Below are 17,240 nucleotides of genomic sequence, written 5' to 3' on the forward strand. Positions count from 1 at the left end.
ATCCGGAGTACTGTCGTCCTGTCGGCATCGCGCCCTTATAGAGTTTCTATTTCCCCGGCGTGGCACCGGATCCTCGGCCTGCTACGTGTATAAAGTGCTCGTCCGCTTCGAGGTCTAGGTCTGGAGTTGTCCGGAGATCGCGGCGATCGCTTTTAATTATGGGTTCCGTTGTTGATAGCCCCCGGAAGGGTGGCTTTAAGCTGGTTTTGCAGAATCCGTATCTATGCGGTGTGGCCTCGGTGAGTATTAGCTTTCCAGGCAGTGAGATCCAAAGCTGACTTCAGTGTCTAGTTCTCCACGCTTGGTGGCCTGTATGTGCCAATGCAGTACTATTTAGGACTGTTGGCTGTGCTAATCAATTGGAGTTTAGGCTGTTCGGTTACGACCAGGGTGTCATCAGCGGTGTGATTACTATGGAGTCCTTTGCGGCTCGATATCCTCGCGTGTTTTCTGACAGCGGGTTCAAGGGCTGGTTCGTGTCCACGCTTTTGCTCGGTAAGTTCTGGCATCACATATCTGGAGCATGGAAGGTATCCTCTGGGCTGCATATACTAATTTTGTCTAGCTGCATGGTTTGGATCTCTGATCAATGGACCTATTGCTGATCGCCTGGGCCGAAAATTGTCCATCAACCTGGCCGTGGTGATCTTCGTTATTGGATCCGCGATCCAGTGCGGTGCCATCGATATCCCAATGCTATTTGCCGGTACGTGCAATTGAAACTAAAAGCTTTTGGACTCAAAGCTGACTGTTTTAGGCCGGGCAATTGCTGGTCTTGCCGTTGGAATGCTTACCATGGTGGTACCATTATACATCTCCGAGGTAAGCATCATTTTCCGTCGAAGGCGGACATTCAGCTAACCCGATACAGGTTTCTATACCCGAGATCCGTGGAGGTCTGGTGGTTACTCAACAATGTTTGTTTCAACTCGTAGATTATTCCCTTGCATGCACTAATCTTGTTTAAGTGTCGGTCACCATCGGTATCCTGATCAGCTATTGGATCGACTACGGAACCAACTACATTGGCGGTACTCGATGCGCGCCCAGTCTGCCCTACACTGGAGGAACATCATCAAAGCCTAGTTTTGACCCCTACAACGATGTCCCAGCTGGAGGTTGCAATGGCCAATCTGAGGCATCATGGCGTCTTCCACTGGCCATACAGATCGTACCCGCCATTGTACTGGGCATTGGAATGCTATTTTTCCCAGAATCGCCTCGCTGGCTCCTCATGAAAGAGCGCGACGACGAGTCGCTCTCTGCACTCTCAAGACTGCGCCGACAATCACAGGATAGCAACATCCTCCAAACCGAGTATCTGGAGATCCGAGCATCCATTATGCTAGAAAATTCCTTCGCGAACGAGAACTTCCCCGGCCTCTCCGGTCTCAAGCTACACGCCGCGCAGTATATGTCACTTTTTACAAAATGGGCCCGCTTCAAGCGTCTCTTCATTGGTTGCGCCGTGATGTTCTTCCAGCAATTTGTCGGCTGCAATGCCATGATATACTACGCGCCCACAATCTTCGGCCAGCTCGGTATGGATGGCAACACGACCTCACTTCTCGCAACTGGTGTCTACGGTATTGTCAACTGCCTGAGTACACTCCCGGCTCTCTTCTTTATTGATAAATTTGGACGCCGCGCCCTGCTTATGGCTGGTGCTACGGGTACCTGCATTTCGCTGGTGATCGTGGCTGGAATCCTCGGGGCGTATGGTGATAATTTGATGAACCATAAATCAGCTGGTTGGGCTGGTATTGCTTTCATCTACATTTACGATATCAATTTCTCGTACTCTTTTGGTGAGCTCTCCTCCCCATTTGACCGAAAAAATTACTAACGGGCAAAGGTCCCATTGGGTGGGTGCTTCCTTCGGAGATTTTCAATCTTTCGATTCGATCCAAGGCTATGTCAATTACCACCTCTGCCACATGGATGTGCAACTTGTGAGTTTATCTGTTCAAAAATTTATCAAAGCCCGACTAACCTTCGTATTTAGCATCATCGGCCTTGTCACTCCTGACATGCTTGACTCCATCACCTACGGCACCTATATCTTCTTCGCGGCATTTGCCCTAATCGCCCTGGCATTCACATTCTTCTGCATTCCTGAAACAAGAGGAAAGGTAAACTTCTATTTTGGCAGTCATATAGGCGGGCTTTGGGATTCTTGCTAACCTTATGTGTCATAGACCCTCGAGGACATGGATCTCATATTTGGAGATACAGCCGCACACGAAGAAAAGGAACGTATCAAGCATATTGAAGCTAGCCTGAGAGGAACACATCTTGACGACGATGATGATTTGAAGCCTGTGGATCAGCATAAGGAGATTGTTGAATCGGCTTGATTGACAACTCTGCTTTCTGCGTGCAGTATCTACGCAAATCATGATTTCAGAAATACTACATGCGGTGCTTGAATGTTTTGTGTATATCATGAAAATATTCTATAGAAAATGAATATCCTACCAAGCCTCTACGTACGATGAAATGAAATACCAAACAAACGATCTTAACAAGGCCTACTTCTCAAGCGCAACTTGAATTCCCTCCGCATGCTCATATTCTCTGCCTACCAATTTCCAGAACATGCTCCCGCCACCCCCAGAGAGCAAATAGCACCGCAGCAGGACCGATGAGTATCGAGCTGAGCGTAGAAACCACGAATGTGGTTAGCAAAGAGACCTCAGTCAGGTCCACACGCCGCATCTCCCACACAGCAAACAAACACCAGGCGACAATAGCAAGAGCAAGGCAAGCAAATTGAGTCAGCTCCCATGAGCCGATGATCTGCAAAGCAGATATATCGGAAATAACTTGTGGAACAGCCAGAGACACAAGAACCAAATGGGCAGTACTCATCAGGAAGAAGAGAAGTGTATAGAATCGGGTGAGGTACTTCAGATCGTGACTAGAAAACAGCCTCTGGCCGACTGAGAGCTTCACTGAGGAGGCTCCCAAGATGCGTTTGCCGAGGTGGAGGAGGACTGGGAGGGCGAGATGAGAAGCTAGGAGGATTCTGTTGCTGCTGAGATCTGGTCGTTCCCCTTGAGTCAGAGACGGAAGAACCCTCAGAGCTGCTGGAATGTAAGCGATAAAAAGGGACGCCAGCAGTGATTTAGCGACGAGGTGATCGATGGCTCTGGGAAACGGAAAATAGAAAGATTTTCCTCGACTAGTGATTATGTAGAGGGCGAAGTAAAGAGGTGCGATAGTTGCCCAGTTCAGCTTCGTCACGGCCAGGTTAAACGGTACAGCACTACAATATATGCGATTAGTCAGTTTTCTATGAGAAATTTATGGGTGTATAGGAAGCATACCTGACAAGAGGACTAAGAAAAAGTCCAGGTCGGTAAGACTCAATGACCCAAAGCGTATTGATGGCGACAGCCAGTGGAAGGACGTAAAGCGGACCAAACCCGCTCTTATCGAAGTTGGTGGCTATAGAAGATCCAAGCAACTGAGTCCAGCTCCAGCTCAGAGATGCAATAAAAAGCATCAAAACCGACCACGCTACCGTTGCCAGAGTCGAGCGGTCCCGGGGATTCACCCTAACCTCTTCGTCCAGAGCGACTGCTCCATTCTTGATATTCTTCGGCAAATATTTTAGAGTCCTACCTGGTGTCGACCCCGAAGCGATCATGGGAACAATGTGGTCAACTCCCATCTTCGAAGTGATTTTGAGCTGTAGAAATTCGATCAGAGTGTTGTCGAGAACCTCCATTTTCTGCATTTTCTTGGTCATTTCCATTAATCCGGTAGCTCGGGGGCGGCGTATCTCTTGGAATTCGTGGAAGATGTGCTCGATTGTTTCGTTGCTCGGCTGCTTTTCTTGGTCGAGGGTTTCTTTGAAGAGGTCGGCAAGTACCCCGGCAGATTCGATGGCGGAGTTTCCTCCTTGGCCGGCGAGGGGGTTCATCTGGTATGAATGTTAGATGGGACGTAGAGTTAGGTGTAAAGTGTCCGAAATACCTTGTGGAATGAGTCGCCTATCAAAATTGCTCGCTTGTAGAAGCACTTCTTCAGCACGTATTCTTCCAGAGGAACGAGGACGGCGTTCGCGATTCGCTGGTAGATTTGGCCAAAAGTAATCCCGTTGAATAAGGGATCACTGGCAAATTTAGCGGCAAGCGCATTTGCGTCCTCGGATGTATACCTCGGGATAGCCCTGTGGGTTGTGGTGGCCGAGTTCTTGAAGAAGGCAAAGAAGTATAATTTGTTGTCGGGACCCGCCGAAATCAGATATGAACGGCCTTTGTGGAAACACTTGAAGCTGGCGTAGTCGGTGATTCCTTCAGGGCGCTTCCCAATACCGAAAATACACTTGTAGTCGCATTTAATAGCTAAGGAATGTATTGTCAGTACTGGTTTCCTTTGTCATATGTACCGTTGTTTGATCCCCTTACATTGGCTCATCTTCGCCGCGCCATACTCCGACGACTCGGACTCAGCAATTCTCCAGATTTCGTCTCTCATACGGCTGTGAACTCCGTCTGCGCCCACCAGAATATCGCCGGTGATGATGGATCCGTCTTTAAGTGCGACTTGTACGCCCCCATCTAGCTCTTCGATCTTGAAGACGTCACAGGCAGGGAAGACCTTGGATTTGTCCTGGAGATTTTGGAATAGAACTTCCAGCAGTTGCTGTCGATCGAGGAAATGCATACTATATCCGAGTCTGGATCATTTTCCAAATTAGTGCTTGATACTAGCGGACTATATACCATGTGTCTCCATAACTCACACTTCCGCCATGGTATCCCCGAATGGCTCGGGAGCGCCCAAAGGAAGACCATCTGGACCAAAGCTTTGACTCTGACCGATTGACATGGACATTTTTTCAATCTTGGACCAGATGCCTAGCTGATCGAGGATTCTTGCGCCATGGGGCAGCATGCACAAACTTGCGCCGAGCTGGGGTGCGATGGTCGTGTGCTTTTCGAGAACAATATAGTCGATTCCGTATCGCTCCAGAATATTCGCGAGAGTGAGTCCCGCGATACTCCCTCCGACGATGATGATTTTGAAGGGCGGCATGTCTGGCTAGACGATGCCGTAGGAAAACTGTATAGACTGGAAAGTGATGGACAATCAACAGGGGCACGTGCAGGCATTATTTATTCTTGCGACACTGAGCGAGCGTAGCCCCTCAGCCTAAATCATCATGAAGGCTTTTTCCATGCGGAAGATAAACCGGGACAATTCCATCTTGCATCCGGGAGTTCAGTATACGCAGTTCGCATGCCTCTCCAGATTAGTGATCTAAACAGCATCTAATCCCCTCTTTAGTCAGCGGAACTTGGACGTCTCTGGCGAAGTGGCCGGCGATCGTACATTTCAACGTGGCTCGTGCAGCCGCCATCGTGGCTTTGACAGCCAGGCCATCGGGGTTCGGAGGCAAAATACACCGATCCCTCCGATCTCCCTTTTATAGTTGCTGGGCGGAGCCGCTGCCAATAATTTTCTTCACAGTCTCTCGGATCCGTTGTGTCTTGTAGTGGAGCGGATGATCTTGGCCCGGGCACCTCCGGCGTCGGGTTCGGGATTGGAATAGATTTGACACCCGTGTTTTATGAAGCCGTGACCGGGCTAATGCAGAGATTAGCTCCATTGGCGTCCTGTGGACTGGGCTGGTGGGATGAGGTCATTCGTGTAAAAGTCAACGACATTCACGACCTTCATCCGTCAGGGACAAGGAACGATGATTCACCTGTACCTCGAGATGGAGTTAAGCATCTTGCCAACATGTGGTCTTTTTGTTTGTCCTATTTATTTAGTATTTGAGCGACGGCTCCTTTCGTCCCACTAGCTGGGACGCTATTTAACGTAACCCACAAGCGAACCGCCCACATAAGCGAACCGCCCACCCATCTCAACCTATAATTTTGATTTGCATATAAAATAACCACAACGCCATTAAATTATTGATATCACTGCTTCGGACATCTATTTATCTTATGCCCTATCCCTCCACAACCACTGCATCTTGGTGGCGCCCGTTGTCGTGGTGTATTAGTCTCATTTGCGACCGGAGCTAGTTCTGGATGAACAGGATCCAGAGATTCAACGGCTTGGTTCGAACTGAATATTACGTCTCTTCCCTCCTGAATTGACATGCCTTCAGTACGGTCGATGCGTTTATTAGACCTCTTGCGTTTTTGTTTCCGAACCTCATTGGCAGCGCGCAAATCCCGGATTTCTTTCTCCAACATCGCTAGCCTTTGAAGCGTGACATGGAAGCCTTTAAGAGTCTGCTCTACCACATGCTTTGTAGGCGTTGGAGGGCTCACGGATCGATATTTGAGTAGAGCTTTGACTGAAGATTCTTGCCGATATAATTGTTTTGTGTTGAGTGGTGTTGTAGGGCTCCACTCACTTGATCGGCTTCCTGGTCGGCTTCCTGGGGGGTTGGTGTTCGAAGCTGAATATTAAGCTTCGATATAACCCGATCGGGATCAAAGGGTATTAAACCAGCAGATTCGAATGCGCTCTGAATTATATCCGAGTGATATGAGATCTCGCGAGCGTGCGGGTAGGCGGCAAGGAAATCAAGCTTGTCAATATGGTTGATATTGCATCGAGCTTTTCGCTCAACCAAGCCACCATATGCGCGCTTTAGGTTCGCAAAACACCCGACATCTAGTGGTTGTAGCAAATGAGATGAATGCGCTGGCATGCAAATTGGTATAATATCATGTTCAGCGCAAAGTCGGTCGAATTGAGGTGTCAAATGGCTACCATGACCATCAAGGACTAGAAGACGATATTTACCCTTTGTACGGCTCGCCGTACTCGGAATAAAGAGATCTTTCAGCCAGCGAAGGCCAATAGCATCAGTTGTCCATCCATTATCACTGATTTCGATCCTCCAGTCCGGTCCTACCCCTTTATCTTCGTACCAAGCCTGGTGATGTGTCTTGGATTTGAAGATAAGACAAGGTGGTAATTTGAAGCCCGACGCACCAATACACTCGATAGATGTGACCCATTCACGATTTCCAGGTTGTTTAAGAGATCTCCGACCGTAGTATTCAGCACGGGTGACGACTTTTGCAGTAGCAATAAGACCCATTGCGAAGCCAGTCTCATCAAAGTTATATATATCGTCAGGTTGGATGCCGTTCTCATTAATCGTGCGTTGAACCAAGTCGAACCACTCTCGTATGACCTTTGGATCCTCGCATTTTGCTCGTTGGTAGTTGTACTTTCGAGAGAACCGAGATTTAAGATCATCATGGCGATTAACAAAGTTGTAGACCCAGTTGACGCCAACAGTCTGCGTACAGCGTTCGGCTAATAGAAGATTGGCCATTTCTGCCACCATAGCAGGCCGAGGAGCTGATCCACGTGAATCCATAGAGAGCACCCATTGTAGAAGTGATCTCTCCTCGTCTTCTGTCAATTTATGGTTGTTGGCGCGTGTTTCTGAGCGACTTTGTTGACCGTTGACGCGATCGCGTAGAGTGGACCAGGGGACGTCGAATTGGCGTGCTGCTTTGCGAATAGAGGTAATTTGACCATTTTGAATGGCATGCAGGGCTAATGAGATTCTGCCCTGCCTATCCTGCGAAAATCGGGCAGAACTAGATCGATTTGGTGGCATGGTGGATGGTTATAAAAGAGAGGTTATAGTACTCAGATCAAAATTGATGGGGTGGGCGGTTCGCTTGTGTGGGCGGTTCGCTTGTGGGTTACGTTAATCCTTATCCCCGATTACATACAAAGTTCGCCTTGGAGGACTGCCACAGTCTTAGTGCAGAGTAGACGCGATGGAAAGTGTTAAGGGTAGTTTTAGAATGTCACATGTCAAAAAGCGTGTAAATTGTGCATTTCATCTCAATTTAAAGATGAGTATGTAATGGTGACATCATGAAGTGATAGTCGTGGCTTTTGGGACCAAAAGGGTGGATCAACTAGGGAAGATCTAGCCCTACATATGGTCGCCAGACGGTCGGAGATGTGAAACGGCGGCCAGACTGAACACAAACTAGCTAGCGGATCAGCACTAGTCTGTTCGTCGGAAGCCGGATGAGATGAGTCAGCGGAAGGAATGTAGGCCCTTCCCGAAACGGCATCGCGAATGATCGACGCCGATGCGCTCCACTGCCGGATTCGACCTCATCCGAGGCCAATAATGTGGCGGGAATTGGCACCTTCTGGGGCCCTTCGCCCAGTCGCGACTGCCGGCACTGAAATTCGTCCGACTCCGCGACCCACTCTGTTGATAGCTCGTCCGAAAACACCGGAGGAGTTTGCGGCGAAGGGCTAGCGAACGTTATATCTATTTTCAGCCGTGGATAGCCCTGCGTGAAATTTTCGGTCGTCGTTCCATGCCATGAACTCTATTTGTTTTGCACGTTGCCTTAAATACCAATCGCTCCCATCCTTCTAGATCCGTCATTCAGTTGTCTCATCACTAGTACTTTCGTTGTGCTTCCTTCCCCAGCTCGGAGGTTGTCTCCTCCTATTCAGACGCCATGTCGGCCTCTTCACATTCTCATGATGAGGAAACCTGGTCCAAGGGTGAATCAACACCCACATACGAATCCATCAACTACATCAATCAACAGGATGTCGAGACTCTCACACGCATTGCGACTCTACAATCACGTCGGCAGTCGACCACCGCCGCCCATCGCCTGGCATCCATCGCCCAACACGATGTCACATTGGACCCACAGAGCAAGGAATTCGATCTGCGAAAATGGCTCGGTGCTGCCATGAGCGATGCCGCCCGGGATGGCCGCCCGGGCCAGAACATGGGCATTGTGTTCAAGCAGCTTAATGTCTATGGATCGGGTGCAGCTCTGCAGTTCCAGGACACGGTCGACTCCATGTTGACTGCTCCTCTTCGAATTCCCCAAGTCGTCCGGGAATCACATGCCCCTCAAAGGCGGATTCTGAAGGACTTTAATGGTCTGTTGAAGAAGGGTGAACTGCTTTTGGTCCTAGGACGTCCCGGTGCTGGCTGCAGTACACTCCTTAAGTCCCTTTGCGGTGAACTGCATGGTCTAGATCTTGATAAGGAGAGCACTATCCACTATAATGGTGAATATTCTTCCTTATTTCTCTAATTTATGTACGTCACTAATCTGACTTGTTAGGTATCCCTCAATCTCGAATGGTCAAGGAGTTCAAGGGCGAAGTGGTGTATAACCAGGAGGTAAGATTTCCCCAATTATCAGTTACCAGACGAAATACTGATAGCCATGTCTCTAGGTCGATCGCCATTTCCCCCATCTGACCGTCGGTCAAACACTGGAATTCGCCAGTGCCACACGAACCCCATCTCATCGCTTCGAGGGAATGTCGCGCTCGGAATACGCCAAATACATGGCCCAGGTTGTGATGGCCGTTTTCGGTCTCAGCCACACATACAACACCCGCGTTGGTGATGACTTTATCCGCGGTGTGTCCGGTGGTGAGAGAAAGCGAGTGAGTATCGCGGAGATGGCTCTGGCAGCAGCACCTCTGGGCGCGTGGGATAATTCCACGCGAGGACTCGACTCTGCCACCGCCCTGAAGTTTGTCGAATCGCTGCGACTACTTTCTGATCTTGCCGGCTCTTCTCACGTCGTCGCGGCTTATCAAGCTAGTCAGAACATTTACGACGTCTTCGACAAGGTGGTCGTTCTCTACGAAGGTCGCCAGGTCTTCTTTGGATCTGCCAAGGTCGCAAAGGGATACTTCGAGCGACAAGGATGGGTCTGTCCTGCTCGTCAGACAACCGGAGATTTCCTCACCTCGGTGACGAACCCAGGAGAACGTCAAGCCAAACCCGGCTTCGAAAACCGCGTTCCTCGCACCCCCGAAGACTTCGAGAAGGCATGGCTCAGCTCTGCCGAGTACGCACAGCTGCAAAAGGAGATTGCTGCGTACGAGCAGGAGTATCCTGTGAAGGAGGACTCATCAGCTGTCATCGAGTTCCAGGAAAAGAAGCGTGGCAACCAAGCCAAGCATACCCGACCCAAGTCGCCCTACATCATCAGTGTGCCGATGCAGATCAAGTTGAACACGGTCCGCGCGTATCAACGGCTTTGGAACGACGCAGCCGCCACAGTCTCAACAGTCGTCAGTAACATCATTATGGCCCTCATCATCGGATCCGTATTCTACGACTCTCCCTTCGAGACCTCCGGCTTCCAGGCTCGTGGAGCCACGCTCTTCTTCGCCGTTCTGCTCAACGCTCTTACCGCGATGAGCGAAATCAACAGTCTTTACGCACAACGCCCGATCGTCGAGAAACATAATTCATACGCCTTCTATCACCCTTTTACCGAAGCAATTGCAGGTATAGCAGCCGATATACCTGTCAAGTTCCTCCTCGCAGTCGCCTTCAACATAATTATCTACTTCCTGTCCGGACTTCAGCGCGAGGCAGGCAATTTCTTCCTCTACTTCCTGGTTACGTTCCTGATCATGTTTGTCATGAGTGCGGTTTTCCGTACTCTAGCGGCAGTCACGAAGACGGTATCACAGGCCATGGGTTTAGCTGGTGTGATGATTCTTGCTCTGGTTGTCTACACAGGCTTCGTCTTACCCGTTCCGTCTATGCATCCCTGGTTTGAATGGATTCACTATCTGAATCCAATTTACTACGCCTTTGAAATCCTGATTGCCAACGAATTCCACGGGAGAGATTTCCCCTGCTCCCAGTTCGTCCCATCCTACGCTGACTTGGCGGGTGACGCTTTCGCTTGCTCTGTCACTGGTTCTGAAGCTGGAAAGACAACCGTCAATGGAGATACCTATATGTGGTTGAACTACAAGTACACCTACGAGCACGTGTGGCGCAACCTGGGTATCCTTTTCGCGTTCCTGGTCGGTTTCATGATCATCTACTTTGTTGCTTGCGAGCTCAACTCTTCTACCACGAGCACTGCTGAAGCACTTGTCTTCCGTCGCGGTCATGAGCCCCCAAACATGCGCCGTGGCCACGAGAAGTCAGATAACGATGTTGAAAACACCTCGGAGGCACCTGTGCGACAGTCCACCACCGACGGAGACGATGGAAAGGGTATGTCGGCGATTCAGCCTCAGACCGATATATTCACCTGGCGCGATGTGAGCTACGACATTGAGATCAAGGGCGAGCCTCGTCGTCTCTTGGATCATGTCTCTGGATGGGTCAAGCCTGGCACACTCACTGCTCTTATGGGTGTCAGTGGAGCCGGTAAGACCACTCTCTTGGATGTCTTGGCTCATCGGACTTCCGTCGGCGTTGTGACTGGTGACATGTTTGTGAATGGAAACGGTCTCGATGCCAGTTTCCAGCGGAAGACGGGTTACGTCCAGCAGCAGGATCTGCACTTGGAGACTGCTACCGTTCGTGAAAGTTTGCGTTTCAGTGCTCTCTTGCGTCAGCCTGCCAGTGTTCCGATTCAGGAAAAGTACGACTACGTTGAACAGGTTATTGGAATGTTGAAGATGGAAGATTTCGCTGAGGCCATTGTCGGTGTCCCCGGTGAAGGTCTGAATGTTGAGCAGCGCAAGCTTCTTACTATCGGTGTTGAGCTGGCGGCGAAGCCTAAGCTGCTTCTTTTCTTAGATGAGCCGACCAGGTATGTGTCGCTTTTTCCTCTGCTCCTTTCCGAATACTAATGATGTTATAGTGGTCTCGACTCCCAGAGTTCATGGGCTATTTGCTCCTTCCTCCGCAAGCTCGCTGAGCACGGCCAAGCCGTCCTTTGCACCATTCACCAGCCTAGCGCTATTCTCTTCCAGCAATTCGACCAGCTTCTCTTCCTCGCCCGAGGTGGCAAGACTGTGTACTTCGGCCCTATCGGCGAGCAGTCTCGTACTCTCCTGGATTACTTCGAGTCCCACGGTGCCCGCAAGTGCGACGACAGCGAAAACCCCGCCGAATTCATGCTTGACGTCGTCAACGCCGGATGCAACCCCCAGGGCCAAGACTGGTTCGATGTCTGGAAGGAAAGCAAGGAGTCCGGCGAGGTCCAATCCGAGATCGATCGCATCCACAAGCAGCAAGAGGGCAAGGGAGGTGACGACGACGATGCTTCTACGCAAGCCGAGTTCGCCATGCCCTTCTGGTTCCAGCTGTACCAGGTCACCTACCGTGTCTTCCAGCAGTACTGGCGCATGCCGTCCTATGTTATCTCCAAGTGGGGACTGGGTATTGCAGCTGGTCTCTTCATCGGTTTCTCTTTCTACCAGGCCAAGACATCGTTGCAGGGAATGCAGACTATCATCTACTCAGTCTTCATGCTTTGCACGATTTTCACCTCGCTGGTGCAGCAACTGATGCCTCTGTTCGTTACTCAACGATCTCTCTACGAGGTCCGTGAGCGTCCCTCCAAGGCCTACTCCTGGAAAGCCTTCCTGATCGCAAACGTCATCGTCGAAATCCCGTACATGGTCATCACTGGTATCCTGATCTTCGCCTGTTACTTCTACGCTGTGGTTGGCATCCCAAGCTCTGTCAGCCAGATTACCGTTCTCCTCCTCTGTATCCAATTTTTTATCTACGCCAGTACCTTCGCCCAAATGTGCATTGCTGCACTTCCCGACGCCCAAACCGCCAGCGCCGTCGTCGTCCTTCTCTTCGCCATGTCCCTCACCTTCTGCGGTGTGATGCAGCCTCCCTCCGCCCTACCAGGCTTCTGGATCTTCATGTACCGCGTATCACCCTTCACCTACTGGACCAGTGCAATGGTCTCCACCCAAGTCCACGGCCGCGCAATCGAGTGTGCCGATTCCGAGCTGTCCAAATTCAACCCGCCATCCGGCCAGACTTGTTGGCAATACCTTGAGAAATACGCTACTCTCGCCGGCGGCCAGGTTCTGAACAAGGAAGCTACCTCGAACTGCGAGTATTGCTCTCTGACGGTTGCCGATCAATACACCTCGCAGTCGGATATCTACTACTCTGACCGCTGGCGAAACTTCGGCATTGTTTGGGCTTTCATTATCTTCAATATCTTCATGGCTACGATGCTTTACTATCTTTTCCGTGTTAAGAAGTGGGATCTTGAAGGCATGAAGAAGAAGTTTGCCAATATTCTTCCTTCGAAGAGGTCCAAGGCTGATAAATGATCGCCTCCTTTTGATTTTTTTCCTTTCTCTGTATATCTTTGCATTTGTTTATATTGCATTTATCACTTACCCTAGGCTTGGTTCATTTTTTGTATAGACGGTCTCAGGCACTATTCTGTCGATTGCCTCATAATATAATTCAACATCTCTTCAAGGATTTTTCCTGAGCATAATTTCCATAATTTTCGTATAAAAATGTCCCCTAAATAAACCGATAAAATTCAATCTGGGATGTGATTATTCTAGACCACGTGCCGTCCTCTTGGCAGGTGGAGCTCAAAGCCCCTTTCTAACCTAGTATACTGACACTGCTCTAGTTAGCAGCAAAGAAAGCCAAGCCATCGTTATAGGAGTGAACTAGGTTATGCTGTAGCCTAGCAGAGACTCATCGGGTTTCGGACAGTCCGAGTCCGCTTCAATTCCACTTTGTCTTGGTCTCCACTTGGTAACTATAGTCAGCTCGGTATCCCGGGTTTATTAAGCTACCGATCTGCTCTTGGCCTTCTTGTCAGCCGCGGTGTGTGAAAGCCGTCGGAAAGATTTACTGGGTTATACCCACTTTGGCATGTGATATTTTGACCATTTTTGGCCTTATTTTATTCTTTAAATTTTGTTCTTAGTAGTAGTCCATCTAACGTTAAGACAAATTGGTGCTATGAGGCCGTGGATGAGGACATGTCAAGGCATTGTTACGTTCCTGTCGTATTCCTTTGATCTCAATCTCAAATATTTTTAAAATCCATCTCGAACGAAATAGTAAAGCTGGCCTGTCGGTTGCTCATCTCGAGTGTACTGAGTGTAGTACTTCGTCGCTGCAGGTCCGACGCTCGGACCAACACCCCAGAAAGCAACCACCGCCGACAGCTCAAGCGCCATTCCAACACAGCTCCAACCACTCCCACTCGCAAACCAAACACCATGGACCCAGACGAAAGTATCCCCGAGGCCCAACCATCAGCATTCAACTACGTCCTCTCCTTCCTCTTGGTCGGAGTAGCCTGGGGCTTCACAACCCCCTTTATACGACGCGCAGCAGCAGACTTCAACGCGCGACAAGAGAAGCAAACCGCCAACACCACATCACGAGGACGCTCACATACAAACTCATCGAACCAATCACCCTCGCCCGACGCCGGAGTGGAGCAAGAATTGCTCGAGCGCGACGACGAGATACAAGATGAGGGCGTGAGGAGGCGCAGTGCGAGTCGCCAGCGCGAGGAGGAACGTCGGGCGAGTGCGGATGCCGGCGTCGCGCAGGAGGTTGATGTGGATGATGCGCCTGCACCGGCTTGGATGCAGTCAAATAGGCGGTCATGGCTCCGGACGAAGATTGTGTCTGTGTTTTGGACGGTGGTTAATTTGTTGCGGACGCCGGCGTACTCGATTCCCCTGGTTATTAATTTGACTGGGAGTATTTGGTTTTTCTTGTTAGTTGGCAAGCACGGTATGTTCTTTGGTTTGAATATTCCCTGGTCTTGTTGGGATTGATGCTGACGTGCGCTTGTAGAGTTGTCTTTGACGGTTCCGCTGGCTAATTCGAGTGCCTTCTTGTTTACGGTACTCGGGGAGTGGTATGTTGATCGCAAGGTTATTGCGAAGGAGACGTGGCTGGGCCTGATCCTGGTTTTGGGTGGCATTGCGTTGTGTGTGCACTCTAAGAACCAGACGGGTTGATGTGGACTGGCCTTTTAGTAGTTCCAGGAAGTTACAATCTACCTGAACTCAATATAGAAACTTAATCTACCCATATTTGATTATTTTGCAGTAATTACTGATCTCATTCTGGCTACCATCCTCCACAAATCAGCTTGACATTCGTTGTAGTGTCGCCTATCTGGCCCTGTTTTTAAATATGAGGACTTCTAGTTGCATCATGCAATGCAATGAAAATATCTTTTTGCACCTCAATCGACCGGTCTCCGGAGGTGCATCATACCGTATCTCATTTAGAAGACTTCAGACAAAGCCAAAGCCGCCCATTATTATTTCACGAATTCGGAATCGGATCAACAGTCTGAACCTCCCAATCCTCAGCCCCAACAGCAGTCAGCGCAAAGAACAAACCAATAAGGTCATACTTCTGCAAAGGACATAGAGACGCAGATAATTGACGCCGTAGAATGCATCCTGCAGATTCGGCTCAATGAGATCAGCTCGCTCATGTAGCGCCCGAGTCTGGTGCAATCTTGCGCAGCACATCCATCCACTCGGTCACGAAGAAGGTCTGGCTCTTTACCACGTCCCAAGTCGAGGTGAAGTACCATTCGGAGCCCACAATGATATGCGTCATGGCATGCTGGGTGGACGGAGGTATCTGTTGGTGGTTTGACGGAGATGCCAGTTCCGCTGATGTGGAAGCCGGCGAGGAAGAGCACTATATTGCTTGAGAAACTATTTTAAAAGAGATATTTGGGTCCAAATATGACATACCTGCTCAACTGCATCTTTATATGCAGCCCAGGTCTGATCGCGAAGATCGTCGCTTTGGAAGACGTTACGGGGAAGCAGACGGGATGCAGTTTTCCCGACGTCGGTTCCGACGTATTCCCGGGGGAAGGCTTCGACCCACGCATAATGGCTGGAAATATGACAGTTAGCATAGCTGCGGGTGTAAAATGGAGCACAATAAGAACGCACAAGTTATTCGCGTGGTTGTACCAAGGAGTGTAGGCAATTTGTCCAGGGTATTGAACCACGGAGTAAGAAGGACCATGTTGGGCGACACGAACGACTCCATGCGGAAATAGTAGTTCGTGTCGCCTTTATATGTCGTTCCGATTTCGGCTGAGGAGGCTCCAATGTAGTAGTAGCCATAGGTGCCCGCGTCCACAAAGGTTTCGAAGTGGTCCAAGTACGCCTTGACAGCAGACCAAAAGGAATCTGGGCCCGGAGTGCCATGCACTGTGAAGTTGAACGTCACAGTCGTAGTTTTTCCAATTGAGGCCAGGGCATTGACGGTCAGAGACGTGACGACGCCAATTGTACTGCCGCCGCCACCGCGAAGCATCCAGAAAACATTGAGTTCTCGGTTGAGCTAGCGGCGATGAAGCTGCCATCAACAAGTATGACTAAACTAATTAGTATGCGAGTCATGATGTGGTGACGCAGAAAAATGACTCTCCTTGCATAGCCAGGACCTGGTGAGATGCCAGTCCGTACATGCTTGACAATTGGGAGAGTGGCCACCACCGGCAGTTTAACCGCCCCCAAGACCAACTGGGACAGCTTCACCACCAACAACAAAGTGGCCGACACTTTTAGCAAACTCATAAGCTTCGAAAACCTGAACAACAGAACCAAAATTGATTGCCGGTCCCGTATAGCCGTTGGCAGCCTTGAAGGACGGGTAGTACTCCTTGTCCTTGAGAAAATGCGTCCAGATAGTAAGACCACCCTTCCCGGAAGCCTTAACCGCAAAGGCATGACCAGTATTATTGACAACAAGCCGAAGATTCAGGTTGCGAGCAAAGCCGTTCGCAACCCAGTGGAGCATGGTACCATCCTGAGCGGCCTTGATGGTAAACGCAGTCTCGGGAGTAATGAGGTAAGGCAGAGATCCTTGTCCAGAGCCAGAGTCAGTGGCCAGGTGGCCATCGTAAACAGGACTAGAGCCCTCAACGCTGAATTCCATATTCGGTCCAGCAATAGCGGCGCGGGCATGAGAGCCGAAAATTGCCATTTTATGGGGCTTGTTGAGGGGAAGAGCGTTGTTCTCGTTTTTAAGAAGGGCCATCGACTTGGATCCGTGAGAGCGAATCAGCTTAGCGTAGTTACCACGGACATCAACATATGCGTCCTGTTCGGCTGTCAAAGGTTGTGTGCCATTGTCCAGGTTGACATAGTAGTATCCGATGAGGTTACGAATGGCCATATCGTTCAGTCGGGCCTCGGTCATATTATGCTGCTTCAGATACCCCTCGATAGTAGATGTGCTCCAAATACTGGAAGAGCCGTAGTCCAGGCCATTGATTGCGGAGGCGAGTGCATGCTGTTTACCGCTGGTGTCTGGGAATACAAAACCAGGGAAACCAAGCTCGGATGATTTCTTTCTGTGCATGGTTGATCCATTGAATGTTGGCCGGGATGTCCGCTGCCCCTTATCTACATATGAAATTGAGGATGTGAAGTTGATGAGCCACTGGAGCTGTAACGGCGCTTTCCACTTGTCGATTGGCCGA

The 17,240-nt window shown here is 50.0% G+C and overlaps 5 protein-coding genes across 5 annotated transcripts; 3 read left to right on the forward strand and 2 right to left on the reverse strand.

Annotated features, from left to right (window-relative positions):
• Positions 1 to 158: 158 nt before the first annotated feature.
• Positions 159 to 2,357, forward strand: N7532_001677 (sugar porter family MFS transporter; the record flags this gene model as incomplete). The annotated part of the gene is made up of 10 exons (XM_056614171.1): positions 159 to 239; positions 292 to 311; positions 371 to 495; positions 566 to 706; positions 758 to 822; positions 872 to 917; positions 969 to 1,808; positions 1,856 to 1,952; positions 2,006 to 2,132; positions 2,199 to 2,357. 10 exons carry the CDS (start codon positions 159 to 161, stop codon positions 2,355 to 2,357), a joined length of 1,701 nt encoding a protein of 566 aa, XP_056479212.1.
• A 211-nt stretch (positions 2,358 to 2,568) lies between these two features.
• N7532_001678 (FAD-dependent oxidoreductase) lies at positions 2,569 to 5,046 on the reverse strand (the record flags this gene model as incomplete). The annotated part of the gene is made up of 5 exons (XM_056614172.1): positions 2,569 to 3,268; positions 3,330 to 3,928; positions 3,982 to 4,352; positions 4,416 to 4,675; positions 4,754 to 5,046. 5 exons carry the CDS (start codon positions 5,044 to 5,046, stop codon positions 2,569 to 2,571), a joined length of 2,223 nt encoding a protein of 740 aa, XP_056479213.1.
• Positions 5,047 to 8,486: 3,440 nt separating this feature from the next.
• Positions 8,487 to 13,062, forward strand: N7532_001679 (uncharacterized protein; the record flags this gene model as incomplete). Its single annotated transcript, XM_056614173.1, has 4 exons — positions 8,487 to 9,057; positions 9,114 to 9,172; positions 9,229 to 11,570; positions 11,622 to 13,062. The coding sequence occupies 4 exons, from the start codon at positions 8,487 to 8,489 to the stop codon at positions 13,060 to 13,062; spliced, it is 4,413 nt and encodes a 1,470-aa protein (XP_056479214.1).
• A 918-nt stretch (positions 13,063 to 13,980) lies between these two features.
• N7532_001680 (uncharacterized protein) lies at positions 13,981 to 14,736 on the forward strand (the record flags this gene model as incomplete). Its single annotated transcript, XM_056614174.1, has 2 exons — positions 13,981 to 14,506; positions 14,570 to 14,736. The coding sequence occupies 2 exons, from the start codon at positions 13,981 to 13,983 to the stop codon at positions 14,734 to 14,736; spliced, it is 693 nt and encodes a 230-aa protein (XP_056479215.1).
• A 484-nt stretch (positions 14,737 to 15,220) lies between these two features.
• Positions 15,221 to 17,119, reverse strand: N7532_001681 (CAZyme family AA7; the record flags this gene model as incomplete). The annotated part of the gene is made up of 4 exons (XM_056614175.1): positions 15,221 to 15,436; positions 15,493 to 15,640; positions 15,792 to 16,096; positions 16,280 to 17,119. The coding sequence occupies 4 exons, from the start codon at positions 17,117 to 17,119 to the stop codon at positions 15,221 to 15,223; spliced, it is 1,509 nt and encodes a 502-aa protein (XP_056479216.1).
• Positions 17,120 to 17,240: the final 121 nt, after the last annotated feature.

The sequence above is a fragment of the Penicillium argentinense genome, assembly GCF_028826775.1.
Source record: "Penicillium argentinense strain IBT 30761 chromosome Unknown utg000002l_segment0_segment0, whole genome shotgun sequence".
NCBI classification, from domain to species: Eukaryota; Fungi; Ascomycota; class Eurotiomycetes; order Eurotiales; family Aspergillaceae; genus Penicillium; species Penicillium argentinense.